Here is a 19,180-nt window from a genome sequence, read left to right as displayed (position 1 = left end):
CTGCATTCCTTGTACTGGAAGGCAGATTCTTAACCACTTAACAGGAAAGCCCCTGTTTCCACCCTTTGTAGCTCACAGTGTTGCATTCCAAAGGCTGCTTACTTCTAATGTCTTGATATCTAAGAACCTATGGGGAGTCCCTTGTGGCTCAGACAGTAAAGAATCTGCGTGCAGTGCGAGAGACCTAGGTTCGATCCCTGGGTCAGGAAGATCCCCTGGAGGAGGGAATGGCTACCCGCTCCAGTATTCTGTCTGGAGAATTCCCTGGGCAGAAGAGCTTAGCAGGATACAGTACGTGGAGTTGTAAAGAGCCAGATGCAACTGAGTGGCTAACACTTTCAATTTCAAGGAATATTTTTAAACTCATTGATTATTTATGCTATTATAATAAGCTGAGTACCAGCATTATAGAGATAGACTTACCAATAATATATCAGTGAATTAATCAGGATTCGTGTGCAAATAGCATAAACTTATCTCTCACTAACTTAGGTAATTTACTGACCCACACAATGGGGTAGGTCCAGAAGGTGAGCCCCATTCATCTGGAACCTGCGGTTCAAGTGACACATTTCTCCACCTCTCACTCTGCTTTACCTTAGTGTCTTCCTTCTCAGGTAGACTTTTCATGTGGTTCAAAGTGATCTCCCAGCAGCTCCAGGCTAACATGCTACCCATTGTATATGACTCAGAATGGAAGCATAATTATCTCAGTAGCTGTAGATTCTCTAAAAGGGGCACTGATTGGCTGTGCTTAATCCCGTAATACCCTGGGAACAATCACATTGTCACCGCAGGAGCCAGGCTCTGATTGGCTGTGTGGATGATGGAGAGCCCCTCCAGGTTGGAGAGAGGTGGTTCCTGCAGTGAAAAGATACTAGGCTGAAAACAAACACAAAAGCATTAACAGGTGTCCACTATAAAAATAGATTTTTTTTTGTGCAAATTAAAGTGTGCTTTGAAAAATAAGAAAAAAAAGTTTTTGAGGAAAACATAACACATCAAGTATTACAGGTAAAATGGTGATAGTAAAATTAATTAAATTTTGAAAGAAAAAGAAGAACCACTGATCTTCTGTAACATTTGCCCTGTAGCCAAGCACTGCTTAACACACTTGACAGATATGAACTTAGTTGTCCCACACCTCTGAGTAGATACTATGATTGTTTTCATTTTAAAGATGAGGCAGTATAGACATAGAGGGTTAGGTGACTTCCCTTAGTGGGCTAGGTTGCAAATCCTATCACCCTGCTCCAGGCTAGATGCCCTTACCCACTGCATTTATAGCTCCTTGATTATCCTTCTAATGGATTTAGCCATGCTGTCACATTAAAATCTTAATATGATTTCACTAGCTTAGAGCTAATATAGCAACACAGTTTTTACTGTGTTTTTACTGTGTTTTAAAAGACAAGGAAACAGGATCCTGTAGTGACAAAGACCTGAATTGAGAACTCTCCTACTCAGCATCTTGGTGACCTCATCCAAGTTACTTACTCACTAAGGTCTCAGTTTTCTTGTTTGAAATATGGTGAGACAAGTTCCTAATTCACTAGGTTAATTATTAAATGAAATTGCACTGGCAAGTAGTTAGCAGAGTGATTGAATAACTAGATTACCTTAAGTGTATCGAACACTTTCTATTTCAATCACTTTACATAATCAATTAATCTGTGTATATGCATATATATATATATATTTGTTTATGCACATGCATATATATATATATATACACATGTAACTAAACACATATATTTAATTAGTTATATATATAACCAAATACTTATATAAATTATATATAGCTATACAAATGTAGTCAACTACTTGTGGCTCATATGGTAAAGAATCTGTCTGCAAGGTGGGAGACCTGGGTTCCATCTCTGGGTCAGGAAGATCCCCTGGAAAAGGGAATGGCAACCCACTCTAGTATTCTTGCCTAGAGAATTTCATGGACAAAGGAGTCTGGGGGGTTACAGTCCACAGGGTCGCAAAAAGTCAGGCACAACTGAGTGACTTAACACTTTCACTTCCATACAAATATAACTAAATAAGAACGTATATATATATGGAATTTAGAAAGATGGTAACCATGACCCTATATGTGAGACAGCAAGAGACACAGATGTAAGAACAGACTTTTGGACTCTTGGGAGAAGGTGAGGGTGGGATGATTTGAGAGAATAGTATTGAAACATGTATATTACCGTATGTGAAATAGATCGCCAGCCCAGGTTTGAAGCCTGAGACAGGGTGCTCGAGGCCAGTGCACTGGGATGACCCTGAGGGATGGGATGGGGAGGAAGGTGGGAGGGATGTTCAGGATGGCGGGACACGTGTACACCCATGGCTGATTCGTGTGAATGTATGGCAAAAACCACTACAATATTGTAAAGTAATTAGCCTCCAATTAAAATAATTTACCAAAAAAAAAAAAAAAAAAAGAATACATGTATACAATAAAACACTCCAGAATGAATCATATGATTACAGATTATTGCACGAGGGGAGACTTCAGGTAATCGTGGAAAGAGAGGAGTTCAAGAACATTTCTGTTCATTTTAGGGCAGTGTTGTGAGTTGCATTTTCATTGTTGTGACCATTTGACCTTTACTGCGTGCTGTGCTTAGTCATTCAGTTGTGTCCAACTTTTTGCAGCCCCGTGAACGGTAGCCCACCAGGCTCCTCTCTCCATAGGATTTTCCAGGCAAGAATACTGGACTGGGTTGCCATTTCCTACCCTAGGGAATTTCCCCAACCCAGGGACAGAAGTTGTATTTCTTGCACCTCCTGCATTGGCATGCAGATTCTTTATCACTGCGCCAGTTGGGAAGCTTATCCAATACCATTTGTCAATAACTAGACATAGCCCACTCTCACCTCCAGCTTTTATCTTGTACTAGGTTAAGCTTAGTCCTCAGCACATAGAGGCTATGACCTTTCTCAGTTCCTTGAAAGGACTCTGCACCTATTTTAAAGTAGTTGCTTGGTTAGCAGATTTACTTTGTCTATGGAAAGGGCCGCCCAATATCACTTACACATTTTTTAAATTGTTGTTGTTCAGTCATTGTCATGTCCAACTCTTTGCGACTCCATGGACTGCAACACACCAGGCCTCCCTATCCCTCACTGTCTCCTGGAGTTCGCCCTAGTTAATGTCCATTGAATTGATGATGCTATCCATCCTTTGCCTCCCACTTCTCCTTTTGCCTTCAGTCGTCCCCAGCATCAGGGTCTTTGTCAATGAGTTGGCTGTTCACATCAGGTGACCAAAGTATTGGAGCTTGAGCTTCAGCATCAGTAATCAGATGAAATTAAAGAGGATTGCACCTTATTTGATCATGTACCCATATGCCGTTTCTTTCATTGCATTTTTAGCATTGCCACAGGAGCAAGAGTTAGGCCAGGCTATCCTCCATGTTTGTCACATCTGGGGCATAATAAGAGTGACTTGAGTGGATACTGCCAAAAAGAAACCCAGAAAATTGCAAGCAACACTCAATGTGTAACTTAAGAAATAGGAACCAAGGATATAGAGCTTAGAATCAGGAAATGGAAGAACTAGCCAATAGTCAGAACATAGTAATACTCACAAGGTAGGCAAGGTAGGGGTTTACTAATAATTTTGCCAAAAAACCCCCTTGATTATGGCTCATTTTAAACTACCTGTAATTGTCTAGTTCTGAGTCTATAGCAAACATATTTTAAGTTTGGCATGTCAACAGTCAATCAGATGAGCTGGTTAGTAATGAAGATTTCCAGGCTGCACCCCCATAAACTGCCATCTTGCTCTGAGAATTCAAGAAGTCCCTGAAACACACTTTCTAAAACACTGCTCAGATCTCCTAAAGACATGATGGCTGACAGTGCTCTAAAAAATGTTTAGTAGGTTTCTAATGTTCAAATTTAGATAAGTTAAAAGTTTCTCTCATTTGTAACATTTTTTGTATTCATGTCATTTTCTTTATCAGATATTTAATATCAGGGTATGTAATTTGTTCCAAATGTTGAATGTATTTCAAGATAGACTTCCATGATAATAGTAAGAAAAATTAGTAAGAAAAAGCTTCTTGATAAACTTCCACTCTCAAAACTAAAGGAGAAAAAACACCCCAGGAAATGCAAAAAGTTGTACAATAGTTATGTGTAATAAAGAACTAATGTGTGTCAAGATTTTGAGCAATGAAAAGAATATAGGGAAAGAGAATCCTTTTAACACTTGAAAATTTTCTTTTGAGTGGACATAGGTGTAGAAATTTGATGCTACAGAATGTAGGTTTATAGGTTATATGCTATAGGAGGAATGATATGTAACCATATAGTTCATAATAGTTATATATAAATTATTCCACATATTGTTTATTAGTTTTAAATTTTAGAAAACCTTTAGGCCACGCATGTCTAACTTCATGATACTTATGTGATGTGTATGTGTGTGCTCAGTCACTCGTGTCCGACTCTTTGTGATCCCATGGACTACATGGTCCAGTGGAATTTTCCAGGCCAGAGTACTGGAGTGGGTAGCCTTTCCCTTCTCCAGGGGATTTTCCAAATCCAGGGATCAAACCCAGGTCTCCCACATTGTGGTCAGATTCTTTACCAGCTGAGCCACAAGGGAAGCCCAAGAATACTAGAGTGGGTAGCCTATCCCTTCTCCAGCGGATCTTCCCAACCCAGGAATCAAACCGGGGTCTCCTGCATTGCAGGTGGATTCTTTACTACCTGGGCTCTCCGGCAAGTGTGAAAGTCAAATGAATTCTCTTTTTCTGCATTCCTTCAGCTGGTCAAGATCCTAACACATGCAATTTAAATTATTCTATTTTATAAATGACTTTATTATACAGCTTTGTTTACCCTTGAGTATATCCTTAGAATAAGAAGCGAGATGACATGGGTAACCATGTGAGGTGGATTATATAGCTAATGAGGTGAAATATAATTTGCTTCAATGCAAGTCATCTTACCAGGAGAATGATGCCAAACCTGCAGTGATAGGAAAGCCTGTGTTAGAATAAAAGTACCTTTCCGTCATCAAAGTGAATTGATGTGCTCAATTAGAGACACACGGCAAATTTGAGGAAGGTTAGTAATAGACCAAGACGATCACCAGATAAATTACTATTTTTTCCTTCTGAGTTTTGATATTCCTTTATATGCCATTAGAGAGGCAAGCAGGCAGTAATCAACACAGAGGCAGCCTCGGAAATTGTCTCACAACGAGCTCGCGACCCCTGCAGACAGGGATCATTTTCTGTGCTTGCAGGTGAAGCCTGGAGAAGCACCTATTCTCAACTCACCTGCTGTGTTGTCACTGCTCAGCTTCAGAGTCACATGGTTAGTTGGTGTAATCAAGAATTAAGATCCAACATAAAGCCTTGACATATGTGATAAGGAAAAAAAAAATGGAAATGCCCTTGCATTAATCCTATAGCTTGTTTTTAGTTCAAAATTATCAACCTGTGATGATGCACCCGTGACACAGGTTTTTTCCACTGTGTGATCTGACAGTCTCAGTGGTAATATTTCTTCTGCATCTTCCCCCTGATAAGCACAGCTATAGTTTATTCTTCCATTTTGTCTCAGTCCTCTGCTGACATTTATGTTCAGTCCAGAATATATGGCATCCCAAGGTATAGAATGACTATAATAATATACCACTAAATTTATCCAAGCATCTAAATTTTATTTTAAAAGCATTTTTTTTTTTTGCCATTCAATGTGGTAAATTCAAATAAAATTGTTCACAAGTGTGTTTTTCCCCCAGAAATTGGAGATGAAAAATACAGCCAGTACAAACACAAAGCAAAGCTAAATAAAAGCCTAGCCCCATTACCACATGGTATGTTTTCAAAATCCAACAGCGTTCCAGAACGCTAAGCACTTAAGTTGGAAGTAGCACTTTGCCATGAAAAGGAACCAGCTGTAGGTCCCTCTTTCACTACATATTGTTCAAAACAAAAAATAACCCCATTGAAAATAAGCCTCGAGTAGATGAGACCGAGAAATCCAATGGTATGAGAAACAAAAGAAAGACAATTGTCATTTAAAAATTAAACTGTGTTTGTAACAGTTTATGAGGCTTGCAGATCCAGCAAGCCTGCTGAATATTAATGAATAGATTGATTTGTCAACATATTAGCACCACTGTCAGACGTAACAGCATGGAGGAGAGGCGAGGGGGCAAGGCAGTGAACTACTTAAAAATGCTTGACTGAGCGCAACGAGATTCTATCATGATTGATCAGCTAAAGTGAACGATGTGGGTCAGAACTTCCACTGGGTTTTGACACTTTAAACAACCTCTGTTAGATATTCTAGAATTACTTGTGTTTAATTTTCTTTAAAAACAGTGTGCTTTTTGTTCAGTAACAAGAAACTTTAAATTTGAGCCAAAGGTATACAGTGGTTTAAATAATATCTGCTTAGTAGCCTGCATTTTTAAATATATGTATCTTTGTTTATGTAATATACTTTTACATAGTGTGTATATATTGTTTATAAATATATTTCAAATTCCAAATTAATTAACATTTTAAAAGGTGTCCTACCAGGAAAGGAACCATTTGATAACAAATAAAATATAATTAATGAGATTTTTCTCTAACAAATGATAATTTGTAGAGAGAAACTGATCTGAAGAAGTTTTAGCAAGAACATTGGCATTATAAATGCTCAGAATTGATTGCTTATTGTGATCCAAATTGAAATGTTTTCTGTATATCCCAATCATAAAAATAAAATGTCAGTTGTGAATGTATAATACATCCTAGTTGAATTGAAATGTGACACCTAAATATATGTGGAGGTATCAGGATATAGGAACAAGAAATGTTAAATATTCTGTAAGTTTGCTTTCTTTCACTATAACAATAATATTTCAAAATATAAAATGTTAAAAATCTTCTCTTAACCGTATACTACTCCACAATACCAATACACTGAGCAGTTATCCAGAATACTCCTAAGTTGCTACAGTAATAGAAAATATACAGTTTTATGAGGAGCCTGGTTTTTTTTTCAGTTTGAACCTAGCACAGTGAACAAAATGTCTGGGTTTTTATCCACTGGTAGAAACAAGCCCAATCCTTTTTCCAAATGAAAGCTTTTTTCAGAGGTTTGAAAACAGCCATTGTGTCACTCCAATCTTCTCTTCTCCTGGGCAGTTTTTCCTTGAACCACCTGTTTTACATCGGTCCAAACACTCCCCTCTTTGTGTTCTTTTTAAATCAAAACTCAAAACTGTTCTGGCTCAAGGTTCAATGAGCCTGAAGTAACATGAATTCACCATTCCTTTATTATAAAGAACTCATTTCTTTTAGCAGGGCTTAAAATAACACTTGATTTATGGATGACTCATGTTGAGTTTACTGTGCATTTAGAATTCTGGATTTTTTCTTGTAAGTATTGATATGCCACATTTTTCAATTCTGTACTTAGCCTGGGTTGTTTTTAAATTTCTTTTGTGGGGTGCATGTGTGCTCAGTTATGTCTGACTCTTTGCGACGCCATGGACTATAGCCCGCCAGGCTCCTCTGTCCATGGGATTCTCCAGGTAAGAATACTGGGGTAGGTTGCCATTTCCTTCTCCAAGGATCCCTTGCTGACACAGGGATCAAACCTCTGTCTCTGGCCTCTCCTGCACTGGCAGGTTGATTCTTTACCACTAGCACCACTTGGGAAGCCCTCTTTTGTGGGGGCAGGAAGCTAAATAGAGGACTCTGTTTCATTTGTCTCTGTTAAACTTTATCTTGACAGTACAGTTATATATGTAAATAGTTATTTTAGAACTTACTTGTGTAATCCAACTTGTTTGCTCTTCCTGTTGGCATCCTCTGAGTAGAAGCTATCCTAAAACCTTTCTATTACCTTTCGTTTGTCTTCATTACAGAATTCTGAACAAGATGGGATTGAGGACAGATACCTTTGTCTATGTTTATAGCCGTCTATTGCAGGGCACTTTGGGCAATATTAAACTATCACTGGCTACTTTTAGTGTTCTCATACCTCTAGTCCCTTGTTATTCAAAATGTGGTCTAAGGATCCGTCTGGGACTCTTACGTTCCACCCCAGACCTATCTAATCAGAATTTTCAGTTTAAGATTCCTGGATTATTCGTATGCATGTAAAAGTCCAGGAAGCACTGCTTTAGCACAGTCTTTCTCAACTGGAAAGAAAAGTGAAAGTGTTAGTCGCTAAGTTGTGTCTGACTCCTTTGCAACCCCATAACTGTAGCCCACGAGGCTCCTTTGTCCATAGAATTCTCCAGGCAAGAATGCTGGAGTGGGCAGGCATCCCCTTCTCTAGGGGATCTTCTTGACCTAGGGATCAAGCCCAGGTCTTCTGCATTGCAGACAGATTCTTTGCCATCTGAACCACATATTAGAAACCTTAGCTGCCTCCTGAGAAACATGTATGCAAATCAAGAAGCAACAATTAGATCCAGACATGAAACAACAAACTGGTTCAAAATTGGAAAGGAGTATGTCAAGGCTATATATTGTCACTCTGCTTATTTAACTCTTATGCAGAGCACATCATGCAAAATGCTGGGCTGGATGAAGCTAAAACTGGAGTCAAAATGCTGGGAGAAATATCAATAACCTCAGACATGCAGATGATACCACCCTCATGGCAGAAAGCAAAGAGGAACTAAAGAGCCTCTTGATGAGGGTGAAAGAGAAGAATGAAAAAGGCTTAAAATCCCAACAATCAGAGGACTAAGATCTTGGCATTTGATCCCATCACTTCCTGACAAATCAATAGGGAAGCAGTGTAAACAGTGAGAGATTTTATTTTCTTGGGCTCCCAAATCAATGTGGATGGTGACTGCAGCCATGAAATTTAAAGAGGCTTGCTCTTTGGGAAAAAAAAGCTATGACAAACATAGACAGCAAGCTAAAAAGCCAAGATATCACTTTGCTGGCAAAGGTCAATATAGTCACAGCTACAATTGTTCATTGGTCATGTATGATGTGAGAGTTGGACCATAAAGAAGACTGAGTGCTGAAGAATCGATGCTTTTGAACTGTTGCGCTGGAGAAGACTCTTGAGAGTTCCTTGGACAGCAAGGAGATCAAACCAGTCAATCCTAGAGGAAATCAACCCTGAATATTCATTGTAACTACTGATGCTGAAGCTGAAGCTCCAATACTTTGGACAAGTGATGTCAAAAGATTTGTGCTGGGAAAGATGGAGGGTAAGAGGAGAAGGGGGTGACAGAGGATGAGATGTTTGGATGGGATCATTAACTCAACGTACATGAGTTTGAGCAAATCCTGGGAGATAGTGAAGGACAGGGAAGCCTGGCATGCTGCAGTCCATAGGGTCGCCAAGAGTTGGATACGACTGAGTGACTGAACAACGAGGTTCTTCCAAAACTACCGATACCTGGAAGCTGCTCCTCTGAAGATTTTTCAGTTTGTCTTTGACTTGAGTATCAGCATTTAAAAAACTCCCAAAAGCCAAAAATCTCTTGGAAGTGAAAAAGAAAGAAAGAAAGGGAAAAAGCACCTCAAACTTCATTAGAATAATATAAGTATATTTTAATTTAGATTTTTAAATTTTGTATCACTTTGGGGGCTGTTGTATGCTGCACTTAAACAATTCATGATTTCCAGTATTGTTTTTCTAGTCTTTAGGAGGAAATTAAATTGAATGTGAAGCAAAGGAGTACCCAAGGATGCAGTAACTTTCTACAGTGGAGAGAACTGGGAAAGGAAGGACCCGGCTTGAGTCTCTAAAGGTCTTGCACTTCATTGGATTGCAATAATTGACTCGGGAACGAGTGAGATGATTTCCAGCGGCCTTGTTTGCTGCTGGCAGCCTCTGGTTTCAGCCCCTGAGAGGAGAGTCCCAGCTAGTGTTGCTGGGCAACAGCTTGCTGGGTTGAGAGCTGGAATGTGAAGGGTTGCAAAACGATTTTTTAAATAAACACACAACTTACCATCAGCATGAAGCAAGCCAAAGGGAGAAGCTCTGAGCCTACAGGATGACAGGCAGTGAAGCAGAATGGAAAGGGGGAAAAGAAAACAAGGCGCTCAGTGGTGACCAGTGATGACTCCAACACTAGAGTGATAGTTTTGATCTGGCTTCTAATTTGAAAATCTGTACCTCACTAATCTGCAGCTGGACAGAAGACAGTATGGAAAAGCAATTCTTTAAACTGCCTTGTCTGTACAAAACAGGTCAGCCCCAGAGTTTCACAGGTAATTTCTCTTGTGTCAAATAAACGTTGTAAAATAAACATGATCTGTATTGCAGAGACTCTCAGCATTATTCTGATTTTCTGATGGAAGCTACTGATCCTGTGATCTGTTTGTACAGATATGATATCTTACCATCTAGGAGTATTTTTAGCCAAAATATACAAACCATAAGCACATAATGGGGATATTAAAACTTAAGAGTTGAGAACATGTGTATTTAAATTTCTAATTAATGTATTCAATCTACCAAATGCTATTTAGCAAGCGTTTTCTTAATACATTAAATGATGCATTTTATTTTAAATATTTATGAAATTGTGCAAAAATGAATATACAATCTGGGCAAGCTTAAAGAAGCTAAAATCTAGTGGGGGAAATGGGGAGACAGGCAGGTACCAAAATGATAAAAGATGGGAAATGGGGGACTTCTGTGGCAGTCCAGGGGTTCAGACCTGGCCCTTTCACCTCAGAGGCCCAGGTTTCATCCCAGGTCAGGGACTAAAATCCCACAAGCCAAACAGCACATTCAAAAAAAAATTTTTTTTTTGAAAATGGAAGGTGACTGAGAGGGGTGACCTGAGGGACCTATTATGTCTTCAAAAATACTCCGTTCCATTCTTTTCCTGGCCTGTTCTCCAAGTTTTGGGGTCCTTTCAGTTTAGCTGTAACATGCCAGTGCGCCTCCTCCTCACTCAGAGCCTGTTGTATCCATATACGTGATATTTACCTTGAAATGGAGAATGACTGCAATATAGATTCCACAGTTTCAAAGGTGATTCTGAATTCTGACACCTGAAGAAAGTAGAATCCATACAATGAAGAGTCTGATGGAACAGTTCTTTTCATATTAAGGCATAAAGCCCTTCAGCACCTGTGTATACCTTTTAATTTTACTCTTGTTCAGATACACTTGTACACCTGCCAAACAGGCTGCACAGAACTTCAGCTATCCCCACATCTGCTGAAAGTTCATTCTGGTTTAAAAAAAAAAAAAAGGAATGTTTGATAAATTTTTCAAATTGCTTTACAGGACATTAGGAGAAAAATAACTGTTTTAGCCAAGAATTTGTTGTAGCAAAAAAGAAACATTATCATAAAACAGATTTTCTTTGCTTTTAATTTATAGGAAACATTAATACGAATCCATGCCTAGAGACATTTTAGAAAACAAAATGCTGTGGTTAGAGGATATTTTTTAAAATAAAAATATGAACCATACAATTGTTTAAAATTTTCCAGTGAGAAAGGAAAAGACTTCTCACATTATCCCAATGTCACTATTTGAGGTGCTCAGAGAGCTTGCTCTTAAGACTATTTATTAGTAATATGGAAGGAAGAGATTGAGTTCAAGGGCAAATCAGAGAACAGAGCTCTCAGAATAAGAGTAGAAAGGCTAACTCTCAGTAAATGGGCAGGTACAATCAGAAAATAATCCTACTACTTTCTGAAAAGTTGACGTATTTACTGCAAGAGAAGGAGGAACCAGCCACTGCCTATTTTGCACCTGTTTTCTTTGCTGGAAGGAGGGCGTCAAATTGAGAAAATAAGGGAAAGACGGTGTAAAAGGAAAAAAAAAAAAAATGTAACTCAAGAGAATGGAAGATTTTCCTGCACATACTTGGCCCTAGACACAACAACAGCTATTCCAAATTACATCTGCTTATTGCCCCAAAGTGTGGAGAATCCAGCCCTGTGTAGCAATAAACTTTACCTCTTGAAAAGCAGATACTGCAATATTTGGTAGTGTGTGTGCCCAGTTGCATCTGACTCTGCAACCCTATGGACTGTAGCCTGCCAGGCTCTCTGTCCATGGGATTCACCAGCAAGAAGACTGGAGTGGTTTGCCATTTCCTACTCAAGAGGTTCAAGCTCAACTGTAAACTATGACTGATGCTCAGAGCAGAACATACTGTATGTTGAAGAAGCTGACAGAGGTGTTCTTAGAGCCATTGTGGATAATTATATTAGTAAATCCTGAATAAACTGGGAGAGATACCAGGATACTTAAAACAGACCTGAGTTTTCTGAATTTCTAAAAGAGGGTAAGAATGGATTCTGTAATCATTCAGGAAGAAGCTTAATAGTTGTTTTTGTCTAAATCCTAGAATGAGTCATGAATAGTTTGCACACATTTAGAAACCCCTGATATTAAGAAGGAAATGAGTAAAAACCAATGCTAGTCAATATTAGTTTACTTAGAATCTATTACCTTAGAATTGCATTCCTTTTAAATAGTATTGACAGATTAGTAGAGTGAGTAATACCAATGACTGATGTTTCTTAACTATAAGGAAGCATTAAGAAAAAAAATCTACCATGGTAGCCTTTAGAGAAAACGGTTGCATATGGACTAAATGAGATACTCTTGGGAGGAAACATTACTCGTTTATCAGTGTGTTCAGATAATTGATAGTCATGGCAGTTGTGAGTTTAATCTAACATAGAGTCATCAAGTTCTATGTTTAAACTTTATCCTGAAAAAAGATTCTTAGTAATGTGATGAATACATAGTTTCAAGCCTACAGGTAAGCTTATTTAGTTTGGAAATGGTAGAAAGAGGATTAGTCCTTTCAATGGCAGAGGATCACATCACATTCAGAATAGTCTTTGAAAGCCAAAACGTTGAGCTAAAGTCAGAAAGATAGATAAGAGAGAGAAAGATAGATCTGTCTATATTTATGTATAGACATATGTACACATGTGCATATATACACATATGTGCATTTATGTACACAGGAGTGTGGTAGAAACATAACTAAGAAGAATTTAATGCTCATTGTTGGGAAACTTTTTAATTTAATTAGATTTTTACATTATCATCAATTGATAATAATGAGTTAGTGGTATGACGTGGATGCTGCATGCCATAGTATTTAAGAGCATGGGTTTGGAATCAGTCCCTCTGGGTTTCATCTTCAGCTGTTACCTGGAAACTGACCAAATTTTGTGACCTTTTGAAGTTCCAGTTTTTCCTTTTATATAAAATAGAGGTAAAATAATAACTTTTATATGCTTGTTATGAGAACTGCCTAAGAATATGAATGTGAAAATTTTTAAAAAAAGGAAAAATTTCATCCTAAGCCTTATGACTAATACCTATACATTCACATCAAGTTGGCAGCTAATTGTGAGAAAAATTCTGGTCTACTGTGAATAAGAACAACTGGTAAACATAAAAGTTAGGGTGCACAGAGAAACTGGGGGAGCTGAAGGGCAGCTGAAAGAACTGCAGAGAGAGCAAGGGTAAAGTGAGTCACAGTCCCCAAGACTTGAAGAGCTATCACATGGAATAGTCAAGTTCTCCACTGCATCTACAACATGAGTAGGATTAATGTAGGTAAGTTGTAAAAATGACAACTTTGGGCACAGCATAGGAGAAAATAATTCTTGTCACTGGTATCATGAAATTTTATTGACTTGTGAAATAGTTTGGACCACTGGAGTTAGTCACTAGGACTCTAGCTAGTTACATTTCAGAAATGCTAAAGAAAGCAGTTTTTCTTTGAGGAGGGTATTAATAAAGGTCAAAGATTTAGAATGCTGCATTTTGTCATTTTGCATGTATGCATATTTTGTCTCTGGAATTGCCTTTGCACTTGAGAGCTTTTCAGGGCTTTAGCATTAACTTTTTTATTGCCAATGTCATTGCCAGCAATAATCCCTTAAGGAAGATTTGGTGAATAAACAGATAAACAAATGACACATACTTGTGATGGATGTGGTCAATACAGAGAATATGTTGAAAACACAACAACAACACAAACACTTTAGAGTCTTTTTATAAAATGAGCTCAGTGAAAGGTATTTTGGAGGGTGCATTTAATGCTGAGTTATATGAGACTTGATGAATGAAAAGGAAAGGACTTAGGAGTTCCAGAAATAGTGGCCAGTGGAATGGAGCTCTCAAACACTTAACGATGGGCCTGTTTTCTCAGCAACATCAAGTTCCCAATATTTAATGTCCAATATTTAATAGTTATTTCTGGTTTTTGCTGCCAAGAGCCACAAAATGTATTTGTAAATGCACAGGCATGCACACAAGTATATAGACACACATGTCCCGTCTAATTCCTTACGTCCTAAAGTCTTTTCTCTTGGAGGTATTTGTCACTGGCTCGCTGTGCTTATTCGGGTCAGCTGGGTACTGCGGCTGTGGTCGGACTTGTGATTACATGCCTCACTCAGCAGAGCGATTTTTTCACCTTCATATATTTCATTCCCTTCACACACGTCGAGTTTCTCCTCTGGCAGTACTTCCCTCCCCATTAGGCAGTGTGGTTCACTGTCGGGGCCCATTTGGGCACAAACCAGACTTTTTGTCGAGTTACTGTACTGCTACCTTCCTAATTATAGAATTCAAAGCAGAAGGAGGGAATTAATAACAAGTCCTTATTCCCTGCGGCGTCCCGGGTAGTGTAATGTTGCGACATGTTGCCGGAGCACACGCACTCTCCTTTCTGCCCTTTTTCTCTGTTTTTTGCTGTGTGACTTCACAGCAGCCGGAATGGAAGGTGCACTTTACTCACCAGTGAGTAAATCATGTGAATGGATGTTTTAAAGCCCAGGCCCGAGACGCAGTTCACTGAGAGAACTATACTTTCAAAAGCTCTCTGAGAACACATGCTTGGAATTTGAAATTGTACTAAATGCTGTGTTTCCTAAGGCATCCTAGCTAAGGCAAGGGTGTAAGGGCATAGACGGCATTTAAATGTGTGTTGTTACATTTACTTTCTCCAGTGAAAAAATTCTTAGCAGTTTCATTCTGCAGTCCTTCCATGCAGGCAAATACTTTGAATATGAGTGTCAAGAGCTACAATTCTAGATTACCAAAAGCCTGTAGGAATCATTTCTGTTTGCCAGCTAACAGAATTCTGATTCATTCTGATGGAATAAGGTTATTTTTATTTTACAGGGACTTCTGTAAATGAAATGTTTTCAGATCCATTCAGAGTGAGTGATGTTGACCAAGCAATTGAGTCAAAGCCCCCTCATTCAGGACTTGGTACTTGAGGAAGTTGGGGAGTGAATTTGCATCTTTGTCAGATACATATTTAAGGTATTTGGTAGGAAGATTCATCTCTTAAGAAACTTAATGACCAGGATAGATTGAGGGAGGGAACGTATTCTTTGGCAAAATGTGAATGTTTCCATTAGTTTGGCAGATTTCACTAAATTCTTTTTGGGAAGAAAATGCTAGTGGAAAGAAAAAAATGGGAAGTTATTATCGGAATATATGGGAAGCATAAGTTAATGAATTTAATAAATAGTGAACTGTTAATGTCAGGACCATCCCAACAACAAACCGACCTGAGGGAGCGGTACTGCAGAAGAATAAAGAAAAAGAAGACTCAGAAATAAAGTGGGGATCAGGGGGCTGATGCCATTCGCAGGCAAAAGCCCAGATCTTAATCCTTGCATGCCTTTATTGTTAACTTCTACTTCCTTCTTCGTGCTCTAGAGGTATCTGTTCTTTCCCATCTCAGATCAGGGATAAAGATATACAATGCACAGTCCTCAATGTCAAACCTTCAGACCTTTCATGATTTTGTTTAGCCCTTTGGCTAGTGACGCCCTTTCTCAGCAACTCCCTCAAGGCTCTGATTAGGGGAGTAGTCACTAATGGTTTTCCATCAGTCACATCAGTACTTCAAGATCTTGTATTCAAGATATCTTTCCAGGATGTACTTTTTACTGCTCCCAGCCCTTTGCCTGGAGGTGATGAGAAAGTTATTCTTATTTTTCAAAGAGTCCCTGTTAATTATTGTACAGGCCTGTACATAGCATATTCCCTACAGTTAATAGTCTAGGCTGAAAATATAGTTTTTAGAAAGGTGATTGACACATTATACTCTAGGTAAAATGCTTTGTAGACTAGGTAACCAAAAGAATCACCTTTTTCCTAAATTACACAGCGTTAAAGTCTCCATCGAGGCTGAGTATAAGGCTAGATGGTTTGTGATTGTAACCTCTTAGAATTGCTGTTAGGTTGCTTTCCTGTCTTCCCTATGAAACAGTGAGGGCTGATATCATTGTAATTCAATGGTTAATTTTAAAAGCAAATTGAGAAAGACAAGTGTTTCACCACTGGATTGTTGGCTCAAGTTGATCATGAGTCATGTCTATGTTGTGCTTTATTTTCTTCCTTTTAAATGCGATGTGCAGATATCTGTCACTGAATTCAAAAACTACAAAGCCAATTATGTGTATTCAAACTTTAAACACATTTGATACAAAAATTAGTAAATGCTCTCTCTTGAATGTTCGTTTTATCCTGCCGTTAGTGCAGCATCTTTAAATGGTTTATATTTAAACAAAACCCCGACTTCAGAAAAGTGTGTTGAAAACTAAACCAAAAGAATTCACATCATACTTATAAAGACTTATACTCCTTCCTCTACAGTTATTTTCAGTTTCACTTTTTAGGATCCAAAATAAAATTAAGGCCAAGGTTTTAGAATTCTCAAGAGGATTTTTCTTCAGGTTCTAGAGTCTGTTATCACTGTGTTGCATTTGACTGTGTGAAAGAGCAGATGTGGAATAAACTATAAATAAATTATGCATATGTTTCAGATATATCATCTATTTTTACCAATAAATTTTTTTTCAGCCATTGATCTTATCAATAATTTGCTGCAAGTGAAAATGAGAAAGCGCTATAGTGTGGATAAGACCTTGAGTCACCCTTGGCTACAGGTAAAAATTAATCATTGGATATATTCTCAGTTGAATAAGCTTCTAAATATTTAAAGATGTGGATACTATGTGTTAAAAAATCTTGTATCATATTTTTGAAGTATAATTCTATCAGTGTGTTTGCCAAAATGCATGCAGCTTCTTAGGATTAATAATGTTTCTAACTGTATCAGGAAAATTGAATAAAGGAGAAACACACCACACACACACCAGCACACACACCCCAAAAACAGAAAACAAGAAGGAAGGGTCATAACATAACTCCAAAGACCAGATTTCAGAAGCATCTGTACGTGTAATCCTGATAAATATCCAAGTAGATGCCCATCTGGTCATGCACTGTACTCATTTGGGAGCTGTATATTTAAATCCTAGTTAATACTTGTAAAACAAATTTATGGTAGATATAAAGCATATACATCTGTTTGTTCTCTCAAATTTTTTTTTTAATTTTCACATTGAAAATTAAAGTTTAGAAACACGACCCTCTGAAATACTGAAGGATTATTTGTGGGCATTGAATTCCAAAGGAACACCAACATTCTGCATTGCTTAACTGCAGATACCAACTGCACCCCTTCTGATGCGTGCTATCCTATAAATAATATGCATTTGCAAAGTTGAGGCAGATAGGATGGCTTTGGTGCTGATGCTGTCGCTTCAGGGCACCTGAGGAAATGCACAGCATGGTTGGAGTGGAAGAGAAAAAGGGTAACATGTATGTTGTGGGAACTGATAACGTAAGAAAGAATGCTTTAATGAATTACAGTCATATCTTGGGTAACACTTTGCAATGTCTTCCTCAGGATTATCAGACGTGGTTAGATTTACGAGAGCTGGAATGCAAAATCGGGGAGCGCTACATCACCCACGAGAGTGATGACTCGAGGTGGGAGCAGTACGCAGGCGAGCAGGGCCTGCAGTACCCCGCACACCTCATCGATCCAGGCGCTGGCCACCGGGGCGGTCCTGAGACCGAAGAGACGGAAATGAAAGCCCTCAGTGAGCGTGTCAGCATCCTCTGAGTTCCATCCCCTGTAATCTGTCAAAACACTGTGGAATTAATAAATACATACGGTCAGGTTTAACATTTGCCTTGCAGAACTGCCATTATTTTCTGTCAGATGAGAACAAAGCTGTTAAACTGTTAGCACTGTTGATGTATCTGAGTTGCCAAGACAAATCAACAGAAGCATTTGTATTTTGTGTGACCAACTGTGTTGTATTAACAAAAGTTCCCTGAAACACTAAACTTGTTATTGTGAAGGATTCATGTTATATTTAATGCATTAAACCTGTCTCCACTGTGCCTTTGCAAATCGGTGTTTTTCTTACTGGAGCCTCAATTTGGTAAGAGTCTGCAGAACCTGTCCTTGAAATAGTTCTCTTGTGTGTGTCCCACTGGTGTCGTCACTATAAGCAAACTCTTGAAGAGTAGATTATTACCAGTGTTCTATGAACAACTCCAAAACTCGTGTGGAAAAAACGAGTGATGGAGGCTGGGGGGATCAGGGGATGAATATGCAATCCTAAGACGCAAGTGCATGAAAGAGTTCTACTGTATATTTTCAAATCCTTTGCCTGCCTGGTGTGCCTCAGTATATTTAAACTCAAGTAAATGGGCCTAGGTGCGCCTACTACTCTTAAGCCCAAATGCCTTAGAAATGTAACTGCCATTTATAGAACAGGTATATTTCCCCCTTTCTTACAATGCCCTGCTGTATTTTGGGAAATCAGCAGCTAAGCAACCTTTTGCCTTTGTGTATTTTTCAACAATAACAAATAAATATTCTTGTGAAAATGTGTCCATCTGACTGAATTATTTTCATGTGTGATCGACACTAGTGTTTTCAGGCCAAGAGTAGGAATCGCAGTTATCTTATGGCCTAGAACTTAGCTTTATCTACTCTGCAGCCACAAAAGTATGATTCCAAGTGTACTGAAAACTTTCTGTCCTGCATGTCATCTAGTTTCCTATAGAGAAGTGAAAAATTACCAAAACCAAACAGAATACTCAGAGACATAAGAGTATTACAAACAGCAATCTCGGTATAACTTCCTGATTAGAAAAATGGCTCTAATTTCTTTTTAAACTAGTAGGTTTGGAGGTGAACTGCAATAACACATCAACCCTGGAAAATTGCTCAAGTGAAAGCCAACTTAAGTAATGTTCTGTAGCCTGGAGAAAATAAAACTATATTGGACTTTAACAGACTTCAAGTGTGTGAAGTCGGTACTTGTGGACTGTTTTTCTTTGTAGCAGAATGACAGTGAATTATTTATTA

The 19,180-nt window shown here is 38.5% G+C and overlaps 1 protein-coding gene across 2 annotated transcripts in view; it reads left to right on the top strand.

Moving 5' to 3' along the window:
• PRKD1 (protein kinase D1) overlaps nt 1–18,700 on the top strand; it is a 335,480-nt gene extending 316,780 nt beyond the window's left edge. For both annotated transcript variants that reach the window (XM_065906136.1, XM_065906137.1), the window contains 2 exons: nt 16,810–16,895; nt 17,702–18,700. In XM_065906136.1, coding sequence (XP_065762208.1) covers nt 16,810–16,895; nt 17,702–17,920 — 305 coding nt within the window. In that variant the 3' untranslated portion in view covers nt 17,921–18,700. The remainder of the gene's footprint in view (nt 1–16,809; nt 16,896–17,701) is intronic.
• Nucleotides 18,701–19,180: the final 480 nt, after the last annotated feature.

The sequence above is a fragment of the Muntiacus reevesi genome, chromosome 15 (assembly GCF_963930625.1).
Source record: "Muntiacus reevesi chromosome 15, mMunRee1.1, whole genome shotgun sequence".
Taxonomy (NCBI): domain Eukaryota; kingdom Metazoa; phylum Chordata; class Mammalia; order Artiodactyla; family Cervidae; genus Muntiacus; species Muntiacus reevesi.
The sequence above is the reverse complement of the archived record's forward strand: the minus strand, read 5'-3'. Positions and strand labels throughout refer to the sequence as shown.